At 27.6% G+C, this 27,959-nt stretch overlaps 2 protein-coding genes across 6 annotated transcripts in view; one reads left to right on the top strand and one right to left on the bottom strand.

Moving 5' to 3' along the window:
* The first annotated feature begins 145 nt into the window (after nt 1-145).
* On the top strand, nt 146-22,289 carry LOC107451156 (ubiquitin-associated protein 1). Its single transcript, XM_043049520.3, has 8 exons — nt 146-387; nt 1,969-2,040; nt 6,862-6,896; nt 9,108-9,226; nt 10,768-11,565; nt 15,221-15,409; nt 17,488-17,589; nt 21,949-22,289. The coding sequence occupies exons 3-8, from the start codon at nt 6,875-6,877 to the stop codon at nt 22,072-22,074; spliced, it is 1,356 nt and encodes a 451-aa protein (XP_042905454.2). The 5' UTR covers nt 146-387; nt 1,969-2,040; nt 6,862-6,874; the 3' UTR covers nt 22,075-22,289.
* Nucleotides 22,290-23,797: 1,508 nt separating this feature from the next.
* Nucleotides 23,798-27,959, bottom strand: part of LKRSDH (lysine ketoglutarate reductase/saccharopine dehydrogenase) — a 46,584-nt gene continuing 42,422 nt past the window's right edge. For all 5 annotated transcript variants that reach the window (XM_016067159.4, XM_043049519.3, XM_071178284.2 and 2 more), the window contains exons 23-25: nt 27,235-27,302; nt 26,305-26,413; nt 23,798-24,249 (exon numbers count right to left, since the gene is read on the bottom strand). In XM_016067159.4, coding sequence (XP_015922645.3) covers nt 24,128-24,249; nt 26,305-26,413; nt 27,235-27,302 — 299 coding nt within the window. In that variant the 3' untranslated portion in view covers nt 23,798-24,127. The remainder of the gene's footprint in view (nt 24,250-26,304; nt 26,414-27,234; nt 27,303-27,959) is intronic.

Below are 27,959 nucleotides of genomic sequence, written 5' to 3'. Positions count from 1 at the left end.
CTTGATAATTTAGCTTGGAAACTTCCAAGCCTGATTATAATAATTTAGCATCGGGCTTAGGTTTAAACTCAACTAACTAAGTAATTGGGGAGTACTATTTCTACTCTAAGGTTTCTCATTCTCATACGAAAAAATCATATCCAGTGAGAATGGCGCTTAAGAATCTTGATGATCGGAAGATTTCTGCCAAGCACTGAGAAAAGTAAAGATTTTTTTCTGAAGCGCTACCTATAAAATAATTTGATTTTTGAAAAGATCATAATTCTTTTATAAAAAAAAGTGACTTTAACTTCACCTAAATATTGCAAATTGATACGATTGATATCAACACTATGGTACTAATTAGTTTCGCTCTGTCATAAAGTCATAAAAATGTTACTTCACAAGGCAAGGAAAAATACATTTTATGAGAAAAATAAATATAATTTATTCCCATTTAATAAATTGTTTTTTTCTTCCTTTTGCTTTAAGAATAATTATTATTATAATTTTGTCTTTTATAATTCTGTGGATCGAGTATCAATAAAACTTCTCTAGAATTTTAATTTGATTTATAAATGTCTTAAATAAGCAAATCGATTCAAATTTGCTTCATCTTTTCCCTTAAAGTCTGAAATAGTGTAACATAATCGTTTATTTTTTTTTTTTTATCGAGATTATTTCTAATCTCGGGGCTAAAATGAGTAATCGAATTTCCCCTTTCAAGTTTACTTGGATATTAATTTTATTATAATTCTAATGGAATTAATCCGTTTTCTTATTTTTAATTTTTGTGTGTTTAAAAACCGTTGTCTCACTTAAATGTTTACATTTTTTTGTTCTTCAGTTTTAACAGAAAATATTTTTTAGACACAATGATACTTCTATACGGTGTTTACTAAAACTAACATCAAAGCATCAATCTTATGTATAGAAAGTGTTATAGGAACTTCTTTACCATGAATAAATCCTTCTGAAAGAATTTTTTTTTTCAAAGAATAATGATAGAATTATTTTTGCATTAGCTTTTTGCTTTAATTTGTAGTGCTATATTTTACTTGATGTTTGTGCTTGAATTACCTAAATTGCTGAAGGATACTGTTCTGGAAATTCTTTTTCTTGAGTATATTTTTTATACTCATATATAAGATACTTATATATATAATATACTCATAAATAAGAAATTCCTATATATGAGTATATTCATTAACTGGGTGCCAGGCAAAAATCCCTATCGTTAAGTGGTGCCAAGTTTGTAAAGTATCTCTGCAAATAAACAATTTTCTAATGCATGATGACATTTTGTTGGAAAATTGTCATATTTTCACATGAACCAAGTTTTGGTCCACCATCATGAAATCAGACTAACTCTAATCCATCTCTGAGAAAGCTACAATATAGTTTTTAAAAATTTATTCAAGTTCAAAAACTGAGCAGTTTTGCTTGGCTATTTCAGATAGTGGAAACAGGTACTAATAAAGACGCTTTCCCGCCATATAACTAATGTGCCAGCTAATAGATAACTTCTAAAAGAAGAAGTGTTGTTTGTTTAAATTATTCCTATAAATTAGTTTAGCACTTGATATATTTATAAATTTGTGTTAAAATGTTATTTTTAAATTTTTAGTTATTCATAAGTTTTCAGAGAAACTTTCGTAGAGGCAACAATAGGTCTTTAAATTAGCAATATTTGAAACCAATGCAAAATTGAAAAATCCAAAAGTATAGTCGTTTATAAATAATTTCATTAAATACTTATTGGAACTACATATGTATAATTTTAACATTGGATTTACCAAATATGTAAAAATAATACAATTGATTATATTTTATAATAAATTTTTATTTTTTATTTTTATCTTCCTGAGCTTTGAATTATAGTTATTTCTATGAATTTTAATAAAATATGTTTTTTTATAGCTATTTTGTGCTTTTTCAAATTTTAATGTTTTTTCCTATTCATTTCTTTTACTAATTTTATTTTTATAGATACCTTGTGATCTTTGAAAATTCTGGTGATATTGTAAATTTTGAAGAAATTTAAATGAAGGCATGACTGAGGTAATCTTTATTTATGTTAATGATTAAAAAATAATAGATAAATACGTCTTTATGCATTAAGGAACCATTTATTATGTGTTTTTCAAGTAATATGCAAATTGAAGTATGAAAAGGCATATAAATTAAGCAAACTAATTGAAATTAATTCTAAAAATAATTTTGATAACATATTAGATATAACATTTTAATATATTAGGTAACATATTGATCTGTATATGGGACAAAACAACATATAACCGATAATTTATGTTTTTTTCTGTCACATAATTATTTTAAAATTCATAGAATAAGAATGAACTACAATTAAACGATATTTAAAGTAAGAGAAATAAAAAGGGAAGGGAGAAATTGTATATTTTTATTATTGTGTACTTATAATTGTATATTTTTCTTAGCGAAGATAAAATTTTTCTAAATTTAATTAATTTGTGTTTGCTTAATCAGTACAGTTTTAAAATAGAAAACTGGAACACATTAATAACTTTTGATCTAATGATCCGATTATCAGGTACTAACATGCAATCCTAAAGGGTTGAAGAAATTATCTTAAATATGCTAATTAATTATTGCTGACAATATTTTTAAATCGAAAATTAGTCAAAACTTACACTTTCACTGAAAAAACTTTTTTTTTTTTTACAATAAAGAGTAGATGCACGTCAGACAATATTCCAATAGTTACTGTAGTTTGGATTGTTGTTGATAGTTGGTAGATATTAATATTAGTCAATATTGATATAAAATACTAATAAAACTTAGGACCTAATGTTATTGTCACTTTTGTTTATTTGACCTTACCTATGGAACTGTTTAAAAAATCTAAAAACTTCGGCACGCAATTGTAAAACTTGTTATTTGAAGTTTAATTTTGTACTAAAAATAAATTTTAAAGATAATAAATAATCTAAAGATAATAAAAGTCTATGTTTCTCGATCGTTTTTTACACTGTAATTGCTTCGGAATTTTGCATGGTTTATAAAAAACCCAATACTCTTAATACAATATTAAGATATGTGAATTTCATTTTGAGTAATCACTTTTTGTCTCGCTTTATTTTTAAAAATTTTATCTCTAATCCAAGTGATTTTTCGATCCTTTTTTTTTTTGCCAGTCAGTTTACAAATTTCCTGTTGTTTTTAAAATACCGATACATTTAATACGATATTACAACTTAGTTTTGAATAGTGCATTTAATATTTTATATACTTAAATTGCAAAATTTTTGACTCTCTTTATTTAAGCCGAAAAAATCATTAAACAAAATGATTTTTTTAAAAAAAAACTTTTTTTAAAGGGTAATTTTTGCTACTCTTCTTTACGTGAGTTTTAAATTCCAAATTTTTACTTACAGATCATTTCAACTCTCAAGTTACAAATCGTACATTTAAATAATCACTTTTTGACTCACTTTGTTCATACCGATTTATTCGTAAATTCAAGTTGTTTTTCCACTATTTTTTGGCATTACTTTATATTTCAACGTGGTTTTAAAAATTCTGAATTTTATAACGACATGCGAATTTTAAGTAATGCACCTAATTACTTATCGAAACGCTTTAGGATTGCTTTGCGAATTCGTGTTGATTTCATCGTAATTTAAGCGATTTCTTTTGTGGAACTATTGCAATGCTTTTTCCACATGATTTCGACAATCCTGCTTTACTAATACAATGTAATACAGAATCCCGATATTTTAATACAGTGTAATTGCAACATGAAGAATTTGTGAAGTGACGGATTTTTAGGCTGCTCACTGTTTGTCATTTTTTAAATTTTTTTTCTTCTGAAACTTACATGATTTTTTCGAGAAAAAAAAAAACGAAAAAGCAAACGTTTCCTATTTAAAATTCATGAAAGCTCTAATAATTCAAGATATAGAAATAATATCTGAAGTACAATACCAAATAAATATTGAATCTTATTTTGTAATATAATGGTTTTATTTTAATCTTTGGTTCTTGTTAAACCTAATAGATTTTCTTCAATTAAAATATTTAATTTGAATTTATATTACTCATCAAAATATGTATTAATTGATTTATTTTTTTATGCAATTTTTGAAAAAAAAGAAGGAAATTAAAAAAAAAATTATTAATCTTTTTTATTTTAAATTAATTTTAATAAAAAAGTATTCAATTTTCTGAAAATATTACTGATAAAAAAATAAAGTTTACTGATAAAAATTTTTTTTTGCTTATGTTTATATAATTTTTTTTATTATTTATTTTACCATTAACATGTCTAAATATTTGTGTAGTCCTTTATTATTTAACCTGCTATGCAAGTGACCCTTTACACCAAAAGGTTGTGCACCCCTAATTTAATGTATTCAATTTACAAAAAAAAAATATATAAGTGTAATATATTACGCAAAAAAAAAAAAAATTAAATGGTTTTTCTAAGTACAGTAGGAAGTCCCATATTACTCTGGTGAGTCCATATTTAAGGTTTTTAACTAAAAGACCTATTTTTCAAAAAAATATCTTTCCAAACTTTGATTAAATAAAAACCTTCTGATGATGCGAAATCTCAATTAAAAAGCTTTCTACTCGAAATTCATTTACTCTTGTAACTAGCTTCAACCATTTCGTCGCTATCTAATTTTGATGAAATTTGTTCGAAAATCACTTTTAAAAAGCGTTCTAATTAAAAAATATATTTATATTGTTTATTGTTAATATCAGCATATATATCTTTTAATTCAGCAGTTTTATAAAGACATAAGTATAAAACGAGTTATTGGTTTTTTTTTTCTTTCTTATGCTTGACTTACCTTGCATTTTCTTTGTTATTCAGAAACATAAATGTTCATTCAGAAATATTTCAATGCAGACATTCAATAAATATTTTTATACGAATCACTTTTAATTTCTTTTACACATAAAGAATCTTGCTTTCTTGTGCTACTCATTTTAGAATAAAAAATAAGGAGCATTAAAACTAAATTCTTTAAATATGTTTTAATGCAAAAAAATATTTAAAAAAATACAGAATCATCAAATTACATACTTGATGTTATCCGTTAAAAAAAAGAGTGATATGTATACATAACGTCATATTATGTTTAGCTTTTTTTAATAATAATAAATTGAAAAATTTTCTGCGATGGTGAAAAAGTTATGTGTTCATGCATATACCATATTTCCTATTTATAATTTTCCGATACGAAACATAAAATTTTATAACAGATCGCAAACATTAAAAAAAATAATAAAAAATTTTGAAGTTATAATTTTTTTGGGATAAGGAAAATAGATTTGTATATTTTAATTGTTAAAAAGTTTCCTGAAAATAGACATTTCTAAAAAGTTTTTGAAAAACTGACATCTGAATATGGGATTTAGTACTATAATGTATTTTTGTAAAAAATATGTTTGTTTGAGCTCTGTCTTGAAAAATTAATTTAACAGCATATATTTTTTAAATCTGAACATGATTTTCTTTTCAGAAAATATTATGTTTATATTTTGAGTTTAATTCATTTTGAGATAATACCTCATTATTTCATTTTAATCTCTCCATAAACTGTAGTAATTTATAAATATGGATAATAAAGTCTGTATTTTAAATTAAATTGAAATTTACATTTCAAATCTTAATTATTTTTATGCATTTTCTAATCGTAATAAAATTTTTGTTGTTGAAGTTAAAGAGTTTTCAAAAATTTTATTCAAGCGAATAAATTTAAGTATCAAGCAATTAGAAAGTGATGCAGGCTATTAAATTTGATAGTTAATTCAAATTACAGCAAATGCTTGACTATCCAGAATGTGCGAGAATCATAAAAATCCGGATTAATGTCGATTCTAAACACTTGACGATTAACACATTGGTTTTCCACATTTCCTTATTTCTTGAAAATGTGCTGTGCTTGCTTAGAAGTTAAAATTTTAACGGAAACGTTTGTTAAAAAATAAAAATCCTACACATTAGTTGTCCTTAAAATTATTAAAAGTAAGTTGAAAAAAAAATGCTGCATTATTTAGATTAATGAGACTCAGTGCATAAAATTTTCAAAACCTGCATTGTATGGTAATGTGTTTAAAGCAAATAAACTTTAAATTGATTTTAATTAAAGCACTATAAACATATGTTTACTACAACCCTAATAAATCATCCTTTTTTATTGGCATTCAATATTATCTTCTGCATCTCTGTCACCTGATGATCCTCTTAAAATTAGATTCCTAATTTTGTTTATGGCAACAAAATTTTGAATCTTCCATGAAGGAGAGGAAAGGCAGTTTTTAGAAAATTAATTAAATAATATTCAATTTGTTACCTTTTGTACTTTATATTGTTAATTTTTTACCTCGATTTAGGCTAATGTAGTTAAACCTAGCACCATTGCAATCTACATTCAATCGATCTGCTGTCTATATATACCTGCGCCAATAGCCCATTGTGCAGCTCTAGTGCGACGTAAATGAACTACAACAACAACCGTCTATATATACCTGTTTTACTGCATGTTAACCGTAAAAAATGTCAAAGATTTAAAATTAAAAACAAATCCATGTATGTTTGGTTAGAAGTTTATGGATTTTTTGTAGAATTTCTAAAAATAGACCAATTGATTTTGAAACTTGACTCCAAGTTTTCTTTATTTTGAGCCCTTTTAATTGATTCATTATTGCTCCCTCTTTAAGAAAATTAATTAAAAGTGTTTCCTCTTTCAAAAAAGATTTGAACTTTTTTAAGCACCTGCTATTATTCTTCATAGACTATGGCCAGACATACTCTGTTTATGATACTTCTAATGTAGTTTACTTGTTCTATATCTGCTATTTTTATTAATTTATTATACTTTTTTTTCCTAGTGAATACAAGGAAATGGATTCAGGTGGAAAAGAGGGCAAGTATTACCTTTATTTTAATATCATTATTTTATTTATTTTTTTAAATTTACTATTTATAAAATTGCAATATTATGGATTTATAAAATTGCATCATTAGGATTTCATGAGGATTGTTGGACATAATGATTTAACCATTTTTTTAAAACACTCCTAATATTTGGCAAGTTTAAAAATCCTTTCTTTATGTGTACACAATTTCATTCTCACGGGAAAAACTTTCTAATAATTAAGGCAAATGGTAACTGAAATATTCCATTTCGAATACTCAAGAATTGAAATTCTGGGAATTAAAATTAATAATTTACTGTTGTCATTATTATTCCTAAAATTTGCATTTATCATACTTTTATAATTTATCTTGAGATTCAGAATTTTTAAAGAAAATAGATATATAATTAAATTTTGTTTTACCCTCTAATAGCCAACTTTTTTTTTCTTTATTTGAGCAAATAAATTTTTGAATAAAAGAATGATTACAGCTAATAATTAAAAAAAAATTATTTTTCTTAGACATCAATTTTGATCCATAAATTACGCAGAATAATAATAGCAAATTTTGAAGAAAAAAAATTGCTTTTATTTCCACTAACTAATCTCTTTTTTTATTTTATTTAATGTATCTTACAATTTGGTATTATTTTTTTTATGAAGGTACTCCCATTCTTTAAAATCACATTTTGTGTCTTAAATCTAAATGAATAATTCTATGATAAACATAAAGTTAAAAATTTAAGAAAATGTATCTGTGATGTGTTGAATTATTCCATTACACCCTAATCATTATCATATCATTCCAACTGAATGAACTTGTTCTACTATCGATTAACGGCAGACACTTTGGGAGTCCCATGAACTAGTGATTATTATTTCATAGTAGTCAAAGGGAATATTTAGTGGTCTTAGATCAGTGGATCACTAATAGTTTCAAAGGCTGCTTTAGATGAATTTTTTTAAGGAAATGCTGATGTCAATTTTATATTAATTAAATATTAGTGTGAAGGAATATTAACTATTTGATGCTGGTTACTTTTTGTAAGCAACAGTGCTATGTTGTTCAGTGCACCAACAACAATAAATTTAACTAGAAACTATCAAAATTTTCTATCCAATCAAAGTAATTCTGAAATTAAAAATAGTATGTTTTATTATTTTTCTGTGATAAAATTTGCCTTTTTTATACTTAGTAACTTATGTATATTTTTTAGTTTGTCTTTCATTTTTTTTTCAATAGTAGTCTGGTGTATGTATTTGTATGCTGTTTCAAAAAATGTCTTGATATATATATATATATATATATATATATATATATCAATTATCAATTATATATATATATATATATATATATATATATATATATATATATATATATATATATTGGAAAAATGTTCTAAATTCTTTTTTGAGCATATGAGGTCTATATTTAAAATATAATATATCTGAAATAGTATAAAGAAAGTAGTATTTAGATTTGGACCTTTAACACTGTCTCCTAAATGCTATTCAATATTTGAATATCTAAATTTATTCCTATATATAAAGCAGCATTTTTAGGTTTTTGACGTGGTAGTTTTATCCATGTTAAAAAACTTGGCACCTCTGGTATTGAAAAACCTTTTCTTATGTTAGTAGATTATAAATTTTTTTTTTTTTTTTGCATGACAATTATTTTTTAAAATTGTATTTATTTATTTATTTTTTTTTTTTTGAAGAATTTGCTGATATATCCTATTTTATATCATTTGTTAAAGTCAAGTTCTTATTTACAAAAATCTAATAATCAATTTGGAAAATATGCTTTTTATATGCTTTTGCAAAATGTGAAATTCACTGAGAAAGTATACCAATCAACAAAAAGTTTATATTGAAGTAACTATTCACAATGCTATTCATTGTGAATAGTTACTTCATACATAATTTGTCTTCCCTATTATCGCCTCCCCCCTTTTTTTTCTTTTCTTCTATTTTTTTGGTAATGAAGAAAAAGTTGCTCACCTGAAAATTTACCATGCTGCATGATTCAAATGAAAATTTCTTTTTCATGAGGTAGCAACTTAATTAAATATATTTCTTAAAAAGAGTAATTTTTTTAAAAGTATTAACATTTGTACTTGGTATAATTTAATAAAATTTTTTATCTTCCTATTCGTCTATTTACAAGTGTTACACACCAGTTTACTGACATGTTTTTATAATAACTTTCAATATAGGCGCTAGTTATCTAGATGGAGTTCCTGTTAAAATATCTTCAAAATTCATACCTCCTAGACCAGTTCCTCTTCCCTATGCATATGATGAAAAGCTTAATTATAATATACTAGATGAAGTGGTAAGTTGTGACATGGTGTTGTAATAAATTGAAGAGTTAAATGGAAGAACATATCAAATGATGTTTTTATAAATTTGTGAAAATCAACAAAAAATAAAAATTAAAAGAATGAAGAGAAAAAAAAAAGACTCAAACAGATATTTACAAATCATCTTTTTGCTCTAAAATCTGCTTTTCCTGAAGTAATAATAATTTGGCAAACTAAATTAATATCCTGTACTTACAACCAACTATAAACATTTTTTAGACATGAAAAATTGTCGGTTTTCAGATTTTCACTTAATGTATTCTATTCTATTTTTGCTCTTAAATCTGCTTTACCTGAAATAATAATAATTTGTTAGAATAAATTAATATCTTGTTCTTACAACCAACTCTAAGCATTTTTTAGGCATGAAAAATTGTTGGTTTTCAGATTGTTATTTAAGGTATTCTCTTCCAATAAGCTCTTTAATTATTATTTATATTATTCTTGTTAATTATGTTATTTATGTTTTGTTAATTATGCATAAAAAATTCAAGGAGATGTTTGCAAAACATTCTTTTGCATTAAAAATCCACATTTTCTAGTAATAATAATGATATTAATAAAGAAACCAATGATCTGTTAGAATAAATTTATACCCTGTACTTACAACCTACTATAAACATAGCTTTTTAAACATGGGAAATGGTGAGTTTTCAGATTGTCAATTAATCTATTATCTTCTAATAAGCTCTTTTAATTTATGTTTTTTATTAATTATGCTATTTAGGTCTTCTTAAATGTGTATAGCGAAATTCTGGGGGATGTTTTCAAAACATTCTATTGCACTGAAACCTGCATTTTCACAAGTAATGATAATAATAATTTAGCAGAATAAATTTATACCCTGTACTTACAACCTACTATAAACATAGCTTTTTAAACATGGGAAATGGTGAGTTTTCAGATTGTCAATTAATCTATTATCTTCTAATAAGCTCTTTTAATTTATGTTTTTTATTAATTATGCTATTTAGGTCTTCTTAAATGTGTATAGCGAAATTCTGGGGGATGTTTTCAAAACATTCTATTGCACTGAAACCTGCATTTTCACAAGTAATGATAATAATAATTTAGCAGAATAAATTTATACCCTGTACTTACAACCTACTATAAACATAGCTTTTTAAACATGGGAAATGGTGAGTTTTCAGATTGTCAATTAATCTATTATCTTCTAATAAGCTCTTTTAATTTATGTTTTTTATTAATTATGCTATTTAGGTCTTCTTAAATGTGTATAGCGAAATTCAGGGGGATGTTTTCAAAACATTATTTTGCACTGAAACCTGCATTTTCACAAGTAATGATAATAATAATTTAGCAGAATAAATTTATATCCTGTACTTACAACCAACTAAAAATAGCATTTAAGCATGGAAAATCAAAAGTTTTAAAATTGTCACCCTATGTATTCACTTTCAATAAGCTCTTTAAATTTATATTTGTATTCTTTTTAATCTCTGTGCTTGCATTATTTCAGCTTTGAGGATTTATCGTTATTTTTTTTTTTCAGTATGACTTCACATTAGAGAAGAGTGTCATTGAACATCATTCAAACTGCCTTTTTCAGTTGGAAAAAGCCAAGTTTAAACGATCTCCTCAGAATAAGTCATCCGATTCAGGAGAAGATCAACCTTCGTGCAGTAGTTCGAACCTGGAAGAATCGCGGCATTCTTCGTATTCTAATGCTCAAAATGTGGTCTCTTGGTCAACCAATTCCATTCTTCAGCCTAAACCTCAACAGCCTCTGGATCAGGTGTCCTCGGAAAACATTCCTGAAGACAAGGTCATGAAAATTAACTTGTCCGACTTCGAGAATGATACTTCTAGTCCATTTGATTATATGGAACTTCAAACTATAAATGACCTAGAGGAACTCAGTAGTGTATTTCAGGGTATCAATAGCACCAATCTTCAGGAAGAATCCGCTCCTGCTAGACAAAGCGGGGAGATTCCGAGCAACGTGTCTAAATCAAAAAGTTTTCCCTTTCCCTCAAGCTCTAAAGACGTAGAAACGGGAACGGAATTGGGTCGGACATCACTCCCTTCGTCTTCGTATGAAATTCCTCGCATGATATCCAATTTAAATCAGATAGAAGATTTCCCAAATGATTCATATTTGAAGCTCTCCCAAGTGCCTTACATCTCTTCAAATGCTGGGGCACAAGCAAGGCCTTCGATAGCAAGAGTGCCATCCCTTTTGAGGGTCAGCAAAAGCTACTCAGATATTTCTAGTCTAGGTAAAACGGCGGATGTCTACGACGAGAGAGAGCGGTCCCGCACTCCACCCTCCACATTTTCATATTCTGTGGTATATTCTTTACTTGACATTCTTTTACTTTAAAAACTATTTTCTATTATCCAATTTATTTTTTATTTTCAACTGTACTTATAGAATCCTGGAAAATTAACTTGTTACTTACATACCCAGTGGCAGAATCGCAGTGACATTGTCACAGAACTTTGCAGAGTTCTTGTAGAAAGATTTTTCTTTCGGAAAGTAAAAAATGTTGGTTTGTTTTTCTGCAGAAATTTACACGTAAAATTTGAATCCCGCATTTAAATAATCATTTTATGAAGCGCTCAATTTATGCCGGTATCATAAACCCATTTTTAATGTATTTTTGGTAGTTATTGGCATTGATTTTCACATGCCTTTCAGATATCCCGATATATTTTAGGCGATATGGGAAATTCGAATTGCGCATTTGATCATTTACTTTTTAAGGCAATGATTCTATCATTTTTTTTGTGGCAGTTTTAACTTTCACATAGTTTTTAAAAAATCAATATTTTTTATACAACATTATTTATTACAACAATCAAATCTTGAACAGAAACATACATTTGAGTAACCCCTTTCTAAAGAAACCATTTTGCATGATTTTGTCGTCAATATGTTTTTCAGTAATTACTGTAACAGATTTCATGATATTTGATTTTTTTTTTTTTTTTTGTGATGATGATTTGCAAAATGCGATAAAGGAAAGAATTAGTGCGCCTAACCCCCAACAAAATGGGAGAATATCGCCTATAATATTAGAATAAAAAAAATATTACTTATTCAATTAAAAAAAAATTGTTTGTGTGAACACAGTGATTTTGTTTCCTTAAATTAGTAACATACATTTTTGTTGAAAGTATCTTACAGAAAGATATTAGTGCTAGAGAGTTTTGTCACAGAAAGCTCGAAAAAATTCTGCCATAGGGCTTACATTATAAAGAAGAATTTTTCATTAGAAAAACTATTCAGTTGAAAAATGCTTCTTGTAGATCCTTTACAGTCTACAATCTTAAGTATGACCTTCTTTACTGTAACCCTTTCATTATAATATCTGATGCATGAAGTCATATTTGTTCTGCCTGCAATGCTATTTCATTGCTCTTTAGACCCTCCAACGTGAACTATTTGTTACAATGTAGCAACTGGGAGTCGTAATGGCTCAGGGGATAGAGCATTTGCCTTCCAATGATGTGAACCGGGTTCGAATCCCAGCGATTACTGGTCGATACGAATTCCGCATCCCGCGACCACAGTACTGTCGTGAAATATACTCAGTAGTAGGCAGACCACGGGTTAGAGTTCCCTAGCCGTCAGGATAATCGTGGGAGATTCTTGTGATCTTCCTCTCCATGTAATGCAAATGCGGGTTAGTTCCATCAGAAAGTCTTTCCCTGAAGCAAATTTCTCCCAATACTTAATATAGGAGATCCTTGTCATCTGGCTTGGGTTCAAAATTACGGAGTTGAACATCAGTTGTCGTAAGCCCAATATTGGGTCCACTGTTCAACTATGGTTATAAAATATAAAAATAAAATGTAGCATCTGGAATTTTTTTTTTTAGTGTTGAGCGAAAATTAAGATTAAGCAAAAAAAGAAGAAAAAAATGCTGTTTTTGGCCTAAATTGTAGTTAACCTTGCGCAGCTTAAAGATGGGCCGAAAAGAAAAAAAAATTGGCAATATTTTTCTTTTTCAGAAAACAATTTGCTGAAGTTTTAAAATTTTTGGTTTTAATCAGGGTTCACCAAAACACATAGGATTTTTTTTTTAGAAAAAAACCCAGCCCATGTAAGTTTTTTTTCTTCATTTTTACAAAGTAAATCGACAATTTTGCCCAGAGATAAGTATTTTTTTCCTTCAATTTTTTTCATGGAAAGTCCCAATTTTGCAAGATGAGTGGGTTTTTTCAAATATATTCTATATACATACTTATATAAACTAAATATATGAATAAGTTGTATATACTAAAAATTATTGCTTGATTATTACCAAAGAGATTAATTAAAGAAATTGTTCTATCTGCGAATGAGAATTATCGTTATTTTTCTGCTTCCTAATTGTGTATTGAATTACATAATGATGAAGTAACTAGTTTTTGTAAAGTGTAAATCATAATATTTTATGTGATCAGTTTTAAATTAACACATAATTTTCTTTAAATCAGTGCATTTTCTCGAAACATTATTTTCATTTATGAAATGAAATGCACATATCTTTTTATTGCACATGGTATGTTTATTTATTTTTTTCATGGCATGAATTTATGTTTCGTACAATGTATTAAAAATGATCAGCTTTTATTTTTATTATACTTTTTGCTTTAAAAATGAAGGAAAAAAGATAATAAATTTTAAATACTTGTTTTCTAAGCATTCTAACTTTATAATTTAAGATTATAATGGACACGCAGAAAGGCTTATGAAATTTAATTAATAATTGTGCGTGAATAAATTTATCATGGAACAACTAATGTCTTTGTAATATGCATTCACATTCCGCTTTATATGTTCTATATATAAAATGTAATCGACAAAGCTTTTACCAGATAAAATGTAAGCAAACAAAAATAAGATTTAGATAAAATACATTTTTGGTGCTAATTAATATGTAAGCTATAAACTTAATTTCAAGTGTCATGATAATTTCCTTAAACTAAGAGTTGAAAATATCAGAAAGTATCACCTTGTTTTTTTTCATTGAATTATTTAAACATAATTCAAAGTTCTGCTTTTCAGTATCTAAGCGATTTCACATTTTGAACTGAACTATTCAAAAATTGTGAAATATATTGTTTCTGTTCCGCCTGCTATTAGTGAAGCAGTGAATTATCTAGTAATTAGATTAAATGTTTTGACTTTCAACTTTTATTCTAAATTATGGCTTTTTGCCAAATTATGGGTTCAATATTCTAAACTTTAACTTTAAAAATAATTAAAAAAAAAAAAAAAACGTGGCTTTTAAACGTGACCGTAACTTTAAGTGGACACAGGTACAGTCTATTATCGAAATCTTAAAATAAAATGAAGATATTTTGGTCTTTTCGAACTATTCTTTACTTAAAATTTTTTTAACTGACGAATTTATTACCGCATCTTTTGGATAAAATTATCCTACATCATTTTCATTTTGAAATATTGGATGCATATAATATACATTTGTTCATGTATTTCAGTAAACCATAAATGGTTTGCGTATCAGATAAATTATACAATAAAGGAAATATGTATGCATCTTACATATTATTTGTTTTATGGATAATTAATGTATTATACTTAAGTAAAATGCTTTTTTTAATCATGTACTTAAATTTTTTCATATATTTAGTCATTGACTGAAATATGATTTACAGATTACTGAAATAGGTTTTTCTTCATATAATTTTGTATAAAAAATTGCAAAGTTTAATTTAAAAAACTAAAATTGATAATTCCAAAGAATAATTTGGTGTGATTTGGCAAAGAAAATTGATTAAAGAAGAATAAAATGTGAAAAAGCTCATTTTGGGGGTATAAAGATTCATTTTTTCAAGTGGGTCCAATGTAAAAAAACTGCTGGTCTTCTGGGCTAGGCCCACCTTGGCGATTTTGGTTTGAACTCACTGTAATGTTCATTTCAAATCAATTTTTTAAGTAGGCTTAATATCTAATATATATTTTGTTATATTTAATATATATTTTTGTTTAGAATTCTGAAGAAATAATGCCGTGTCAAGATATATCCAGCAACGGTGACTGTTGTGATAGTGATTTGCCTGATCCATATCATGAATTGGATAACTCTGCGCAAGAATTTGTTGATTCTATTACAGAAATGGGTTTTGCTAGACCTCAAGTATCTCGTGCTGTGAAACATTTGGGAACTGATGAGAAAAAGGTCAATATAAAATTAATATATGATTTTTTTTAATGAAAACTTTAATCTACTTTTACAATAAAGATGTCATCAGCTACAGATTTTCACTAATTTTTAATGCATTTACAGAAAACTTTGAAAAACAACAATTAAGTTCAAATTTTCAATTTTTTTGTTAACTTTGTATTTTTCTCTTTGTTCCTTATTTTTAGAAATTTTTTACAAATGAGATACAAAAACCAAAGTTACAGTCTCCACTCACCATGTTGCCAGGTTCAAAGATAAGATTAACAGGAACCTATGCACTCTTCCCAGTCAAACTTGGTAAACTGCAAAGAAAGTACAGTAGGGAACCGATTATCTGGAACGATCGGGACCATCGCTATTCCGGATAACTGATTTTTCCGGTTTTCTGAATCGCTACAGAAAGCCGTTTTTTTTATTGTTAAACCCCAAGTAAAAAAAAATTTTTTGGAAATAATCTTAAAAAGAAGAAAAAACGATGAAGTAATACACTAATGATTATTTCCAAAATGATGGTAAGGTAAACATCTTTCAAAAAAGAAAGAATAATCCTAAAATCTTATGAGGAAAAAGTTTTTTTTAAAAAAAAATGGTGGGAAAATGTATTGAATTTCGTTCCGGTTTTTTGGTTTTCCGGTTTCCGGATAACGGGTTCTGTACGGTAGTTCAAAACTATTATGGTTGACTTACATTTTAAAAAAAATAAAAACTATAAAAAAACAGAAACAACAATCAATATTATTCAAAAAAATTTCTGAAAATTCTATATTTCTGAAAATAATTTTATGACTATAATGTTTTACTTAAATTGTTTTTTTTTTCCTGAAAATCTTACTAATAATCATTGTCAGTGTAGGCTTTTTTTTCTTAGTAGCATTAATATTAATGAAGAGTTTTGGTTGGTTGGAGATTCTGAATACTTATTTTCACTTTTATTGTCTTTAAGAGAATTTTGTATTTTTTAAATATTTTATCTTGAAAATGATTGCTTTGTATGAAATATCAATTTCTTATTTATATTTTTCATGATAATCTCTATTGTAGGACTAAGGCAATCGGTTAAAAACTTAAGTAAAAACTGCAAAAATAGAAAAGAAATACAGTAGAGAAACAATTATCTGGAAAGTCATTGCGATTTCAAATTTCCCAGTTTTCTGGATTTCTAATTTTAGGTCCTTGATGGTCACTGAAAAGTCCTTGAATTTTATGTATTTATTTATTTTATTTTATTTTTTTGAAAATTGAGTGGGAACTTTGTTTAAGAACTAAGATATTTTTTTTTCAGCTTTAGTACTTTTAAAAAAAATAGCTGTTATGTATTTTTATTTCTAACAAATAACTATTATAGTTTTTTCCCTTTACCCTATACCAATAATATAGCTAAGTTTTGACTATTTTTCAATGATGTCTAAACTTATTTATAAATAAAAAATATTTATTTATGCTTATTTTTTAAGAAAATAATATTGCTATTCGACTGATTTTTTTTTATCTAAATTGCTTTTATATACAAAAAATACTTACGCATTTTTATAATGTGAAGACTTCAAACATAAAAAATGATAACTCACATTTTAAAAACTTTCACTTCCAATTTGTAAATTGTTTTGTACAAAAATAGAAGTCTGTTTTTAACTTTGTTTTCTGCTAAGCTGTCACTTTTACATCCTGAGTCACTTTTCAACAGTCAAAGTCATCACTTTTTATTTCTTGAGAATTTAAGTTATTCAAATGTATTTTGAAAATTTTGCAATTTTGCTCCTTTTATTTTGAAAATATTGTATTGCAATAAAATTTAGAAAATAAATTTGAAGAAAATGACACCAAGTAACCAAAAAATTGAAAAGAACTAATTTTATAACTTGTTAGTTGTCTTAAAAAAGTTTAGATTTTTAAATAGATTATGTTAATATATTTTGTATAACATTAGTTTTTGTGTTGTATGATTTGAATATTCTATAATTATCCTTTATTTTTAATTTTCTTTTATTTATTGGGTAATGAAACTTTCTATAAATATTTATTTTTTACTAATTAAATGAAAGGTTTAATTATTTTTTTTAATGAATTTTCAGGTTGTGGAACATTTATGTCAAATACAAGCTTTAGAAGAATCTGGCTATGAGGGATTGGAAGCTGAAGCAGCTCTTCATCTTCATGATTATAACAGTGATGAGGTATAATTTTTGTTACGTATATTTATTCTCTAATTTCATTTGAAATTCTATGGACCAGTTGCATAATATGGGTGTTACCAAACAATCAGATCTGTTATCTAGTATGAATAAAATATTTACATAATATCTTCGTAAAACACCAAAAAAAAAGTGAAATGCATTATACAGTATTTTAAAACTGTAAAAACTAAATTTCAAGGCTTGCTGCAAAGGTGGGGTGCTGAGGTCCCTCTACCTAAAATAAGTTCACAAATGAAGCAAATGTTATTTTTTAATTTGAAAACTAATTTATAAAACTTTTATTTTTTAAACCTAATTGAGTTGCATATCCTTTTTTGAAAAAGGATTGGTGAAAAAAATTTCTTGACTTTCAAAAATGTAATGAATTTAAAATTAATTTTTTTTATAATTTAATTATTTCTTTGTTTAATAAGGACAAGATCGATGTGTCTGAATTAAAAGAGGAAGTATATCTATAATAATTTAGAATTAACTAAGCATTAATTTTGCATAAATTGCCTTCGTTAATAGAATTAAATTTTGACAGATTTTCAACTTTGTGTGTGTGCTTTTTTTCCTGCTGTAATAGTCTTCTTTCTTTCTTTTAAAAAACATTCTTTTGAACACCTTTTTTTAAAAAAAAAATTTCTTTTAAAAAAATTTAATAGTTGTAAGATTTAATATTGATATTTCTTTTCATGCCTTGAATCAATAATGCTACATTTTAAGATCTTAAAGTTTTAATTTTGGTCTTTTGTTTTTAAAATTTTTTAAAATTGTTTGAAAAAGAGTTTTAAAATTTTTAATGCTAATTATGTTCTTTTTTTTTGACGAATGTTAATTTTTTCAATAATTTACGAGTAATTACTCACGTAAATAATATGTAATGTAAAGTAAATTACATTAAATTTTCCTTTTTGAAAATGAGTGATTTTTTAAAATATATTTATAATCTAAAACCTTTGCAATAGCTAAAAAACTATGTCAAATACAGTGAATTCGCGATAACTCGAATCTGATAGGACTGGCGAAAAACTTCGACATATCGGAAGTTCGAATTACCGTTAGTTTTGGTTTTGGACTTTCAAAATATTGTCGGATTATTTAATTAATGCTTATTAATCATTTTTCTTACAAACCATTTACGATAAGACTGTTTGAAGCACTTTATGATACCCTGGTCCATCGGCTGCAACTTTGCTGTTGTGTTTGGCGGGAGAAACTGCAAGTTTACTGCTTTCAAATTAGGTTGATCACTATGTGCTGTGCATTTATCCATAAAGAGTATCACTTTTCTTTTTTTAGCGAATAATTTCCGATCCAATTTTCTTATTTAGTTTTCAAATAAAACTGATGTCATCCAAAACTTTTTGTTAGACTTGTAATCCAAAGGATACGTTTTTACATTCTTGAAACATCGGGGATTTCGGTATTTTCCGATAGCAAGTAAGGGTAATTTCTCTGTCCCAGACGCATTTCCTCCAACTAAGACAGTCAAACGTTCCTTGCTCATTTTACCCCCTGAGCAGTTTTGATCCTTAAGCATCATAGTCTTATTTGGAAGACATTTAAAAAATAAACCCATTTCATCAATATTGAAAACATCATTTTAACTGTATCCTTGAAGTAAATTTGGTAACGTTTCACTTAACCACTGTTCACATACTTCAAGAGGGACAGCTTCATCTTCTCCATGAAGAGTGCGAAAGACATTGTGTGTGTGTTGCAAAGGAAGGGACAAGATATCAGCTCCTAGGTTTTTTTTCTTGCTTTAAAAGATCCAAAAAAATCGAGTTAAAGGGAGTAAAATTCGAGTAATCGGGAATAATTAACATGAAATTGAAGATAAAAGGGTCGGGACCTCATAAAAAAATCGAGTTATAGTAATATTCGAGTTATCGTACTTCGAGTTATAGCGAATTGACTGTATTAATATATTGCTGAAACTCAAAGTAAATGAAATTTCTTGCTTTGATTATTGTTTCAATGTAAGTTTGATTTAAAACCTAAAGGAAAGCAGATCAATATATATTTTGACAGCGTCATTAAAATAAGTTTTCAGTTAGAGAATTAATTTTAATTGAATTGATGAATAAAAGATTTCAGAAATATGTATTTCTATATATTGTTTACTATTAAATGAACAATACGAAGAAACGGAAGCAGTAAGATATACTTGATAATGTTAAAAACTTTATTTGCTTAAACAAAGCAGTATAGCAAAAAATAGGTGTCTATTCTGAATCAATGGATTCAATGAGGAAAACAAAAGAGATTTGAAACAGAAAAAGCTAAGTTGCCAACAAAAAATAACTAAAAGTAAAAAAAAAATTAGGAAAACCAAAGTGCCCAAGATAGGTAAATCAAAGCAGGATTAATTTCTCAGCTCTATGGAGAGGTGGTGAAGAACTCATCATGTCATTAACAAAAGAATTGGCATTCGTCTGTATGGAACAAGATTTCCGAGTGTCAATATGTGCTGATGTTACATGAGTGGAAAGAATTTTAGCATTTAATTTTTCATTGGCTACTTTGCATTTTTTATTTCACTTGCAGCTACTTTTGTTTCTACAGTTTTGTTTTTCTTCTTTATTTTCTATTTTTTCATTGACAACCTTCCTGTTTCAAATCTCTTTTGTTTTCCTCATTCACACTTGGGGACTCTTAAGAATGGGCACCTACACTATCTAGCCATTAATGACCGGACACCCCTTGAACGGCAGGTGGACTCGTCCTGGCGGAATAAATACGGAACCTGTGGTGGGGGAAAGACCGTTCGCAAGCAGGCGACGGCCATGCGAGCGTTAACAGTGAAAATGAGTGGACGGCGAGAGCTGAATGAGGCGGAAATGGGCATGATAGGCGCCCACCGATTTGGTCATTTCATCCGTGCCATCTCCGACAAGTTTCAGGTACCACGGTCAACAGTTGGTGACGTCGTGTTGAAATGGGAACGAGAGGGAGTGATGAAACCGCAGTCCCGACCCGGCAAGCCCAAAATAATGTCCGACAGGGATCGACGTGTAGTGAAGGCAAACCGACAAATGTCGTTGGACACTGTCGCTACCAACTTCCGGGCTGCATCTGGCAGTGTTGCCAGTGCATGTACCATTCGTCGGGAGCTGATTGCACAAGGATTCCATGGACGAGCAGCACATAAGCCAAACATCTCTCCATCAAACGCCCGCCACCGATTTCAGTGGTGCAGAGCATGTCGCCAGTGAACAGTAGAGCAATGGAAAAGCGTTATGTGGAGTGATGAGTCACGCTACATGTTGTGGCACTCTGATGGACGAGTGTGGACCTGGCGAATGCCCGGAAAATGGTACCTACCGGAGTGCATTGTCCCCATTGTGAAGTTCGGCGGTGGAGGAATTATGGTTTGGTCCTGTTTCTCATGGTTTGACCTTGGAGCCTTGGTATTAGTGCGTGGAACCCTGAACGCAGAAGGGTATAGAGACATCCTGGACAATTCGGCGCTTCCCACCCTGTTGCAACAGTTCGGTAATGGCCCGTTTGTGTTTTAACACGATGACGCTGCCATTCATAAAGCACATGCCATCACGGACTGGTTTGATGAAATGGAGGTGCAAGAGCTTGACTGGCCATCCCAAAGTCCCAACATCAATCCAATTGAGCATCTCTGGGATGAGTTGGAGCGCCGGTTGAGGGCCAGACCACAATGCCCCAAAACCACCACTCAACTCTTCGCCATGTTACAGGAGGAATGGCGGGCAATGCCTGCCGCCGTGTACCAACACCTAGTGGATAGCCTTCCTAGAAAGGTTAAAGCTGTGATTGAGGCGCGTGGCGGCCCTACGCCCTACTGACTTGATACTAGCACCTCATGTATCCGAAATCAGGGGTGTCCGGTCATTATTGGCCAGATAGTGTATTTTTGAGCGCTGGAAACATGTTCAAAGTTCACTTTCAAATTTTTTAAGCAAATATAGTTTTTATATTATCAAGTATATTACTTATGTTAATAAAATTGAAAAAAGGCACAGCCTTTTTAATTTATTGTATCTATCTTGCTTTCAATTGGGTGTGTAGCCAGATTTTTCAACAAAAAATAAGTACCTTTTAAGTACTTAAGAACTCAAAAAATATTTTAATCACTTTTCAAAAAAAAAAAAATTATAATTAGGATTTGTGTAGTAATAATTTTTTTTCTATTGTTTAAAGTTCTTAATTTATAAACTTAAAAAACATAAATAAAAAATAAGCGCCTTTAAGCACTTTCTAAAAATGCTACGCACCCTATTTCGACAATACATGAAATTTGCAACTTTCTTTTTTCAGCAAACCCTTTAAGTTCTATTGCATCGTCACTAATAGTGATTTTCATCCTATTTGCAGGCAAAACAGTTTTTGGATCTTGTCAGTCAGTTTCAAGACCTGGGGTTTGAAAAGAAAGCTGTGAAAAAAGCTTTGGTGCAAAATAAAAATGACTGGAACAAAACAATTGATGCTCTTTTAACATGATGTATTAATTTCCTGCAATTCTGTGATGATTTTTTTCTCTGCTAAAGTGCAGCCTTTTTGTGGTGGTGATCAAACTATAAAGAACAGTATTTTATAATTATATGCATAGCTGCGTAAACCTTTTCATAAAAATATTATATATGAATAATGATTAATTTTAATTTGTATTGTGCTTAGGCCTTTGTACATAGTATATAAAATAATCATTATTTTTATTGGTGTGATTTTATTCAAGTTCAAAATAAGGTAGAGAATTTTTTTTTTGTTTCACAGAGAAATTTTTTCAGATCATCTTTTAAGAAATAAAGAGTGTAGTATTTTTAGTTTTTTGAGCAGATGGGAGCAAAAAAATCTTTATTTTCAGAGAAACATAGTGCTTGTAAAATTAGATTTTTGGACATATTTGAGGACAAAAATTAACATTTTATACCATATTTAACAGAGCGCTTGGAAAAAATGCATTATTGAATAAAAAAAATGTACTTGAAATGCAGGAAAGAATTACTTGAATAAATAATGAATTACTTTTTATAATTCTTTATTTAAGTAATTCTTTGGGCATATTTGAACATATAAATTAGCATTTTATATGTTATTTAACAGAGCAATCTTGGAAAAAAGGCATTATTGAATAAAAAAATGATGTACTTGAAATGCAGGAAAGAATAACTAAAATAAACAAAGAATTACTTTTTATAATTCTTTATTTAAATAATTCTTTGGGCATATTTGAGCACATAAATTATTATATATCATACATCACCATGTGTCAAATTTTAGGGTATTACTTTTAGACTTTCTCTATTTATGTTAGTTCTCGATATGCATAGATTTTTTGTTAGACCTTTCCTCTCTGCATTTCCAATTTCAATATTTTTAATACAATGTTATACTATGACATCAGTGATTCTGCTATTCTTTGGAAAGTACAGGTTTCAGGACCCAGGATTTCTATAATTATAGGTATCTTTTTACATAAAAATTGGTCCCTATTATAAAATGAATTCTCAACCTCTTTATACATCATAATTCTTTATTGGTGTAAATAGCAAAAATTTCAAAATAGGAAGAGTTTTGGATAATTAAGGCTTTTAATAAGTACTCATCAAATGCCTGCATAAAGTAAAAGCTACAATTTAATTTGATATGATAGAAAAAATTAAAAAAGGTAGAAAAGGGATTTATTAGAAAAGTAATAAGAAAAAGATTTCTAAATAATAAATGAATATTCATTTTTTTAATGTATATCTTCTATTTGCAATAGTGCTATCTTTCATTTAATCATTGGTGATTCTACTAGGACTCTGTCTTTGCTACTAATGGGAAAAATATTAAGAATTCTTATTAAAACTGAAACAATTATCATAATGTCAGTAGTTAGTTATCTTAATTAGGTTTTTTTTTTTTTAATTATTTCAGCCAAATGTTTTTGTGTAACAAATAAAATATCCTTTAAACCAATTGAAATTAAAAGGGTGAAAGAACAGCACAAATGTTAAGTAGCATTTTTTTAATTAACATTGTTTTCTGATAGATACTAGATAGAGTTTCCTGCTTACTATTGTGATTTTTTTTTAAATCAAAAACTCTCTCCTAAAATAATACGGCCTATCTAGAATGTTTCATCTTACATGGATACCACAATTTTTAAGTTTGCCCCATTTATTGGTTTCTTAAAAATAAGTAATTAAAGATAACTTCTTAATGAAATAAATATCGCATATATAAGAATAGTTTTATTAACAATAACCAAAACATACATAACATGGAATGTAAAATCTATTATCACTATGGCATTTTGATTTTAACAATTTCAAATACTTTAATATGGCACAGAACATGTATATTTTCAAATACATTTGAATAAAAATGTAACAAAAATAATAATTTCAAGTGGTAAACATTAACAATACCGTGTATAAATAGCTAAAATTATTGAAAATATTTAAAAATAAAATCATAAATATTAAATAAATTATTTATCAAAAATAATTTCTCCAGTAAACATAAATGCAAGCAGAGTGGTTTTGGCTTGTACAGATCATAACATAAGCTAATTTAAGCTCTTAACTGAGTTTTCTGTGGGAGAGAGTCCTTCTTGTCGAAGTCTCATCAGCATGGGCTTATATATCTCTGGTACCATTGGTACAACCATTCCTTTTGTTTGTATTTCATCTAAAAAAAAGAAACTCTCAGTAATGGGTTCAGTTGATCATGGATTTTATTTTTCACTTTGCGTTAATAAATAACTGAAGATTCACTTGAATTTATTGTAATTAAATGAGATATGAATTGCCTTAAAAGCAAAACTTAAAATTAGAAACCTTTCAGAACAAATGTTTAACATCTATTTTTAAAATTTTCAGGCCATACAAGATGAACCGTAATCTTATTTCACAAGAGCAGTATCATTTTCTCTGAAGGTGAAAGAAGAGAGATTGATTCTTTAGTTGACAATATTTTTATAGCTTGACAATATTTTTTTTCTTCTTGCAAATTTAAAACAAAGTTTTTTTTTTCATATTTAGAAAAAGTAGTGTCTGGTTTGAAGAGGGAGAAAATAATGTTTCGGGACAAAAATGAGTGTCCGCTTTGCGGAAAATGTACATAATGGTTTATTCTTAGAAGATTACGGGAATTTAAAAATATATCTGTATTGAGAAGCGTCCACTTTATATGTAAAATAAGCTATTAGTAACATACACACTTACTTTTTAACCAAATCAAATAAAAATTTAGTTATCGAGTTATGTTGTTTTAATAAACACCATTTAAACATTGAAAAATCTCATTTAATATACAAATTGTTAATCCAGGGCCAAGAAGGAGTATTTTAAATTTTTTTAAAAATTCTAAGATAGAAATTTGGTCTGGAAAAGCATGACCCTCAAATCCCAACATATTAAAAGGACGATAACAAAATTTGTCATCAGGTGCAGTAAACTTTGGCTGTGACTCTAGTTATGCATTGAAAACATCAACCATACTTAAAATGGCATATTTATTTAGAGAAAGTACATTTTGATGTTTCTAGTATATTTAAGGTGCTCTCTTCAAACCATTAATATTGTATCTTACTAGGGAAATAGGTTTCGCCAAAGTTTCTATTAAATTGAAGAGCATCGTGGAAATCATAGGATAGGATAAAAATTTTGCTGTTGTTGTTAATTTACGTCGCACTAGAGCTGCACAATGGGCTATTGGCGACGGTCTGGGAAACATCCCGGAGGATGATCCGAGGACATGTCATCACAATTTTGATCCTCTGCGGAGGGGATGGCACCCCCGCTTCAGTAGCCCGACGACCTGCGCGCGAATTAAAAATTTTGCAACTCTGCAAAGGGTTTAAATTCTTAACTACATGGAGACTAATTTTTTTTTTCTTCATTTAAAACATAATTTTTTCTTCTTCATTTAAAACAAATAGTTCTTTTTCATTTAAAACAAATTTCGATAAAATAATTTTTAAATCTGGTTTTTTTTTTTTATCAGAGAAAGGTTTTATTTTATCGACTTAATTAAAATAAAATATATGCCTTATATTTAAGATAGACTTAATTTTATAAGATTTTTATTAATTAAGATAGACAAAATTAATTAATAAAATGTGGAAATAAACTTGGAAAATAGTCTGCTTTTTTAAGAATCATTTTGATAAAACTTATACAGCAAATCATAGCATAAAATTTTGTAATAGTTTATTTATTTTAGTTCTAAAGATAAAATAAATAAAAAAAATAATTATTTTTCAGTAAAAATAAATACAGTACATAACCCGTTATCCGGAATTCAAAAAACCGGAACGAAATTCAATAAATTTTCCCGAATTGTTTTTAAAATTTTTTTTTGTCCCTCATAAGATTTTCTTTCTTTTTTGAAAGATGTTCACCTTACCATCATTTTGGAAATTATCATTAGTGTATTACTTCATTGCTTTTTCTTCTTTTTAAGATTATTTCCAAAAAAATATTTTTTTTTGGTTGGGTTTAACAATAAAAAAACGTTTTTTTGTAGCGTTTCAAAAAACCGGAAAAATCAGTTATCCGGAATAGCGATTGTTCCGGATAATCGGTTCCCTACTGTATATAGTTTCTGTTGAAAAAGAAATACTACAGTGAGATTATGTTTGGCACATTGTTCTAGGCATAGATGTTTAGTAAACAATATTTTAATTTTTAAATCATATGGACTGAACTAAAGTAACCATGATCAGAATAATTGAATACTCACTTTCTAAAACCATTTTTGCAGCAATTGCAGCTGGATAACCAACAGTTTTTGCCATAGCACTATAACCATCTTTTTCACCGTAGACAATAAAGTCAATTTGTCGAATTTCCTAAAATATAACAAAAGCTTAATTATATGGGCTTTAAATAATTACATGCAATTGTTTAAATTTTACGTTAAGTTTTTTTCTATCTAAATAATATTTAATCTTGTTGTAGTTCTATTAATATTTCCCAAAGATGGAAAATTATTTTCAGCGAAAAGAAACATAGCTTGAAACTGTTCTAAATAGATTGGGATTTCAAAGCTGAAAATAGTTTTACTTTAGCAGCTTTGAAATTCAAATAAAGGACTAAGGGACAAAAAATTTTAAAAATGGGGATTTTTTTCAGTAAAAAAGGGACCAGTTTGTTAAAAGGCATTGTTTTTACAAGAAAGAAACATAGCTATATAGCACACTTGCCAATTTTAGTCTCGCCACGGATAATTTTCTCAATGGTAGTAAAAAACAGATTGAATTACAATCATAAACTGAAATATCTGTTTTACTTTGCTCAGAGTTCAAATAATTGACTTTGCATAATTATCATGCACTTTTATAAATACTAATCCATTTATATGTAGTGAGTGTCAAAATCATTTTAAATTAAATTAGAAATCCAAGAAAGAAATACAAAGCATAAATTTTAATACTTTTTTTAAAAATGTAAAAATAAAATTATATGCAAAAAGTATACTTACACAAAATGCATGTACTTTTCTCAATTAATATCTAATATTAGTAAGTAATAAATCTAGTAATATTACACTATCTCTAGCTTGAATGATCAAAATTCATTCACAATTTTACAATAATTTAATAGAAATAAGGAGATAATTATAAGTCAAATCAAAGAAATTCTGCATAATTAAGTAAAATTTGAAACTAACATTTTTACCATCGGGCCATTGGATTCCAATATTATGCCTCAATATGATCACATCACGTTCTCCTTTGACTGCAATGCAATAGATAATATCAAATGCAATAAATAACTGCTTGAATATGTAATACAAATAAAACATGATGAACTAACAATACACGATAAATTAAATAGCAAATGACGCAATTGGAAAAATTACTTGTAATTATAAATGTAATAATATGTAATCTCTGAAAAGCAATTAAATTTAGAAAAAACAATTTTAGCCAACACAGACAATTTATATTTGTGTCTGCATAAAACTAAGAGATTTATATTTTATAACATGAATACATAAATATTAATATAAAATGTTTTAAAAATGTTGACATTGATTAAAAAAATATTACCAATGTATATCAAAATAAAACATTTCAATATGGAAGATGACACTTGGCTAACTAGCATAAGAACAAAATCTTAAAACAAGTTGGGAGAAATTTACATAGAACTATTTTACTATTAATTTATTTAAATACCTTTAGATTTTATTAATTACAGATGATGCAGTCCTTTTGTAAAATTTTTCAGACTAGTAGTTTTTTAATAAGTAGCCAAACTACCAAAACTGTTTAGTTAGTACAGTACAGATTTTTTTAATTTCATTAAAAAAAAAAGCCTTATGTATGATAAATCAAGGAAAATAAAATAATTTTTTCCCCCCATGGTATTATGAATAATTATGATTTTGTT

Source organism: Parasteatoda tepidariorum, chromosome 6 (genome assembly GCF_982258835.1).
Source record: "Parasteatoda tepidariorum strain Cologne lab strain chromosome 6, Ptep-v5.0, whole genome shotgun sequence".
Classification (NCBI taxonomy): Eukaryota; Metazoa; Arthropoda; class Arachnida; order Araneae; family Theridiidae; genus Parasteatoda; species Parasteatoda tepidariorum.
This window is presented reverse-complemented; position numbering and strand designations above follow the sequence as displayed.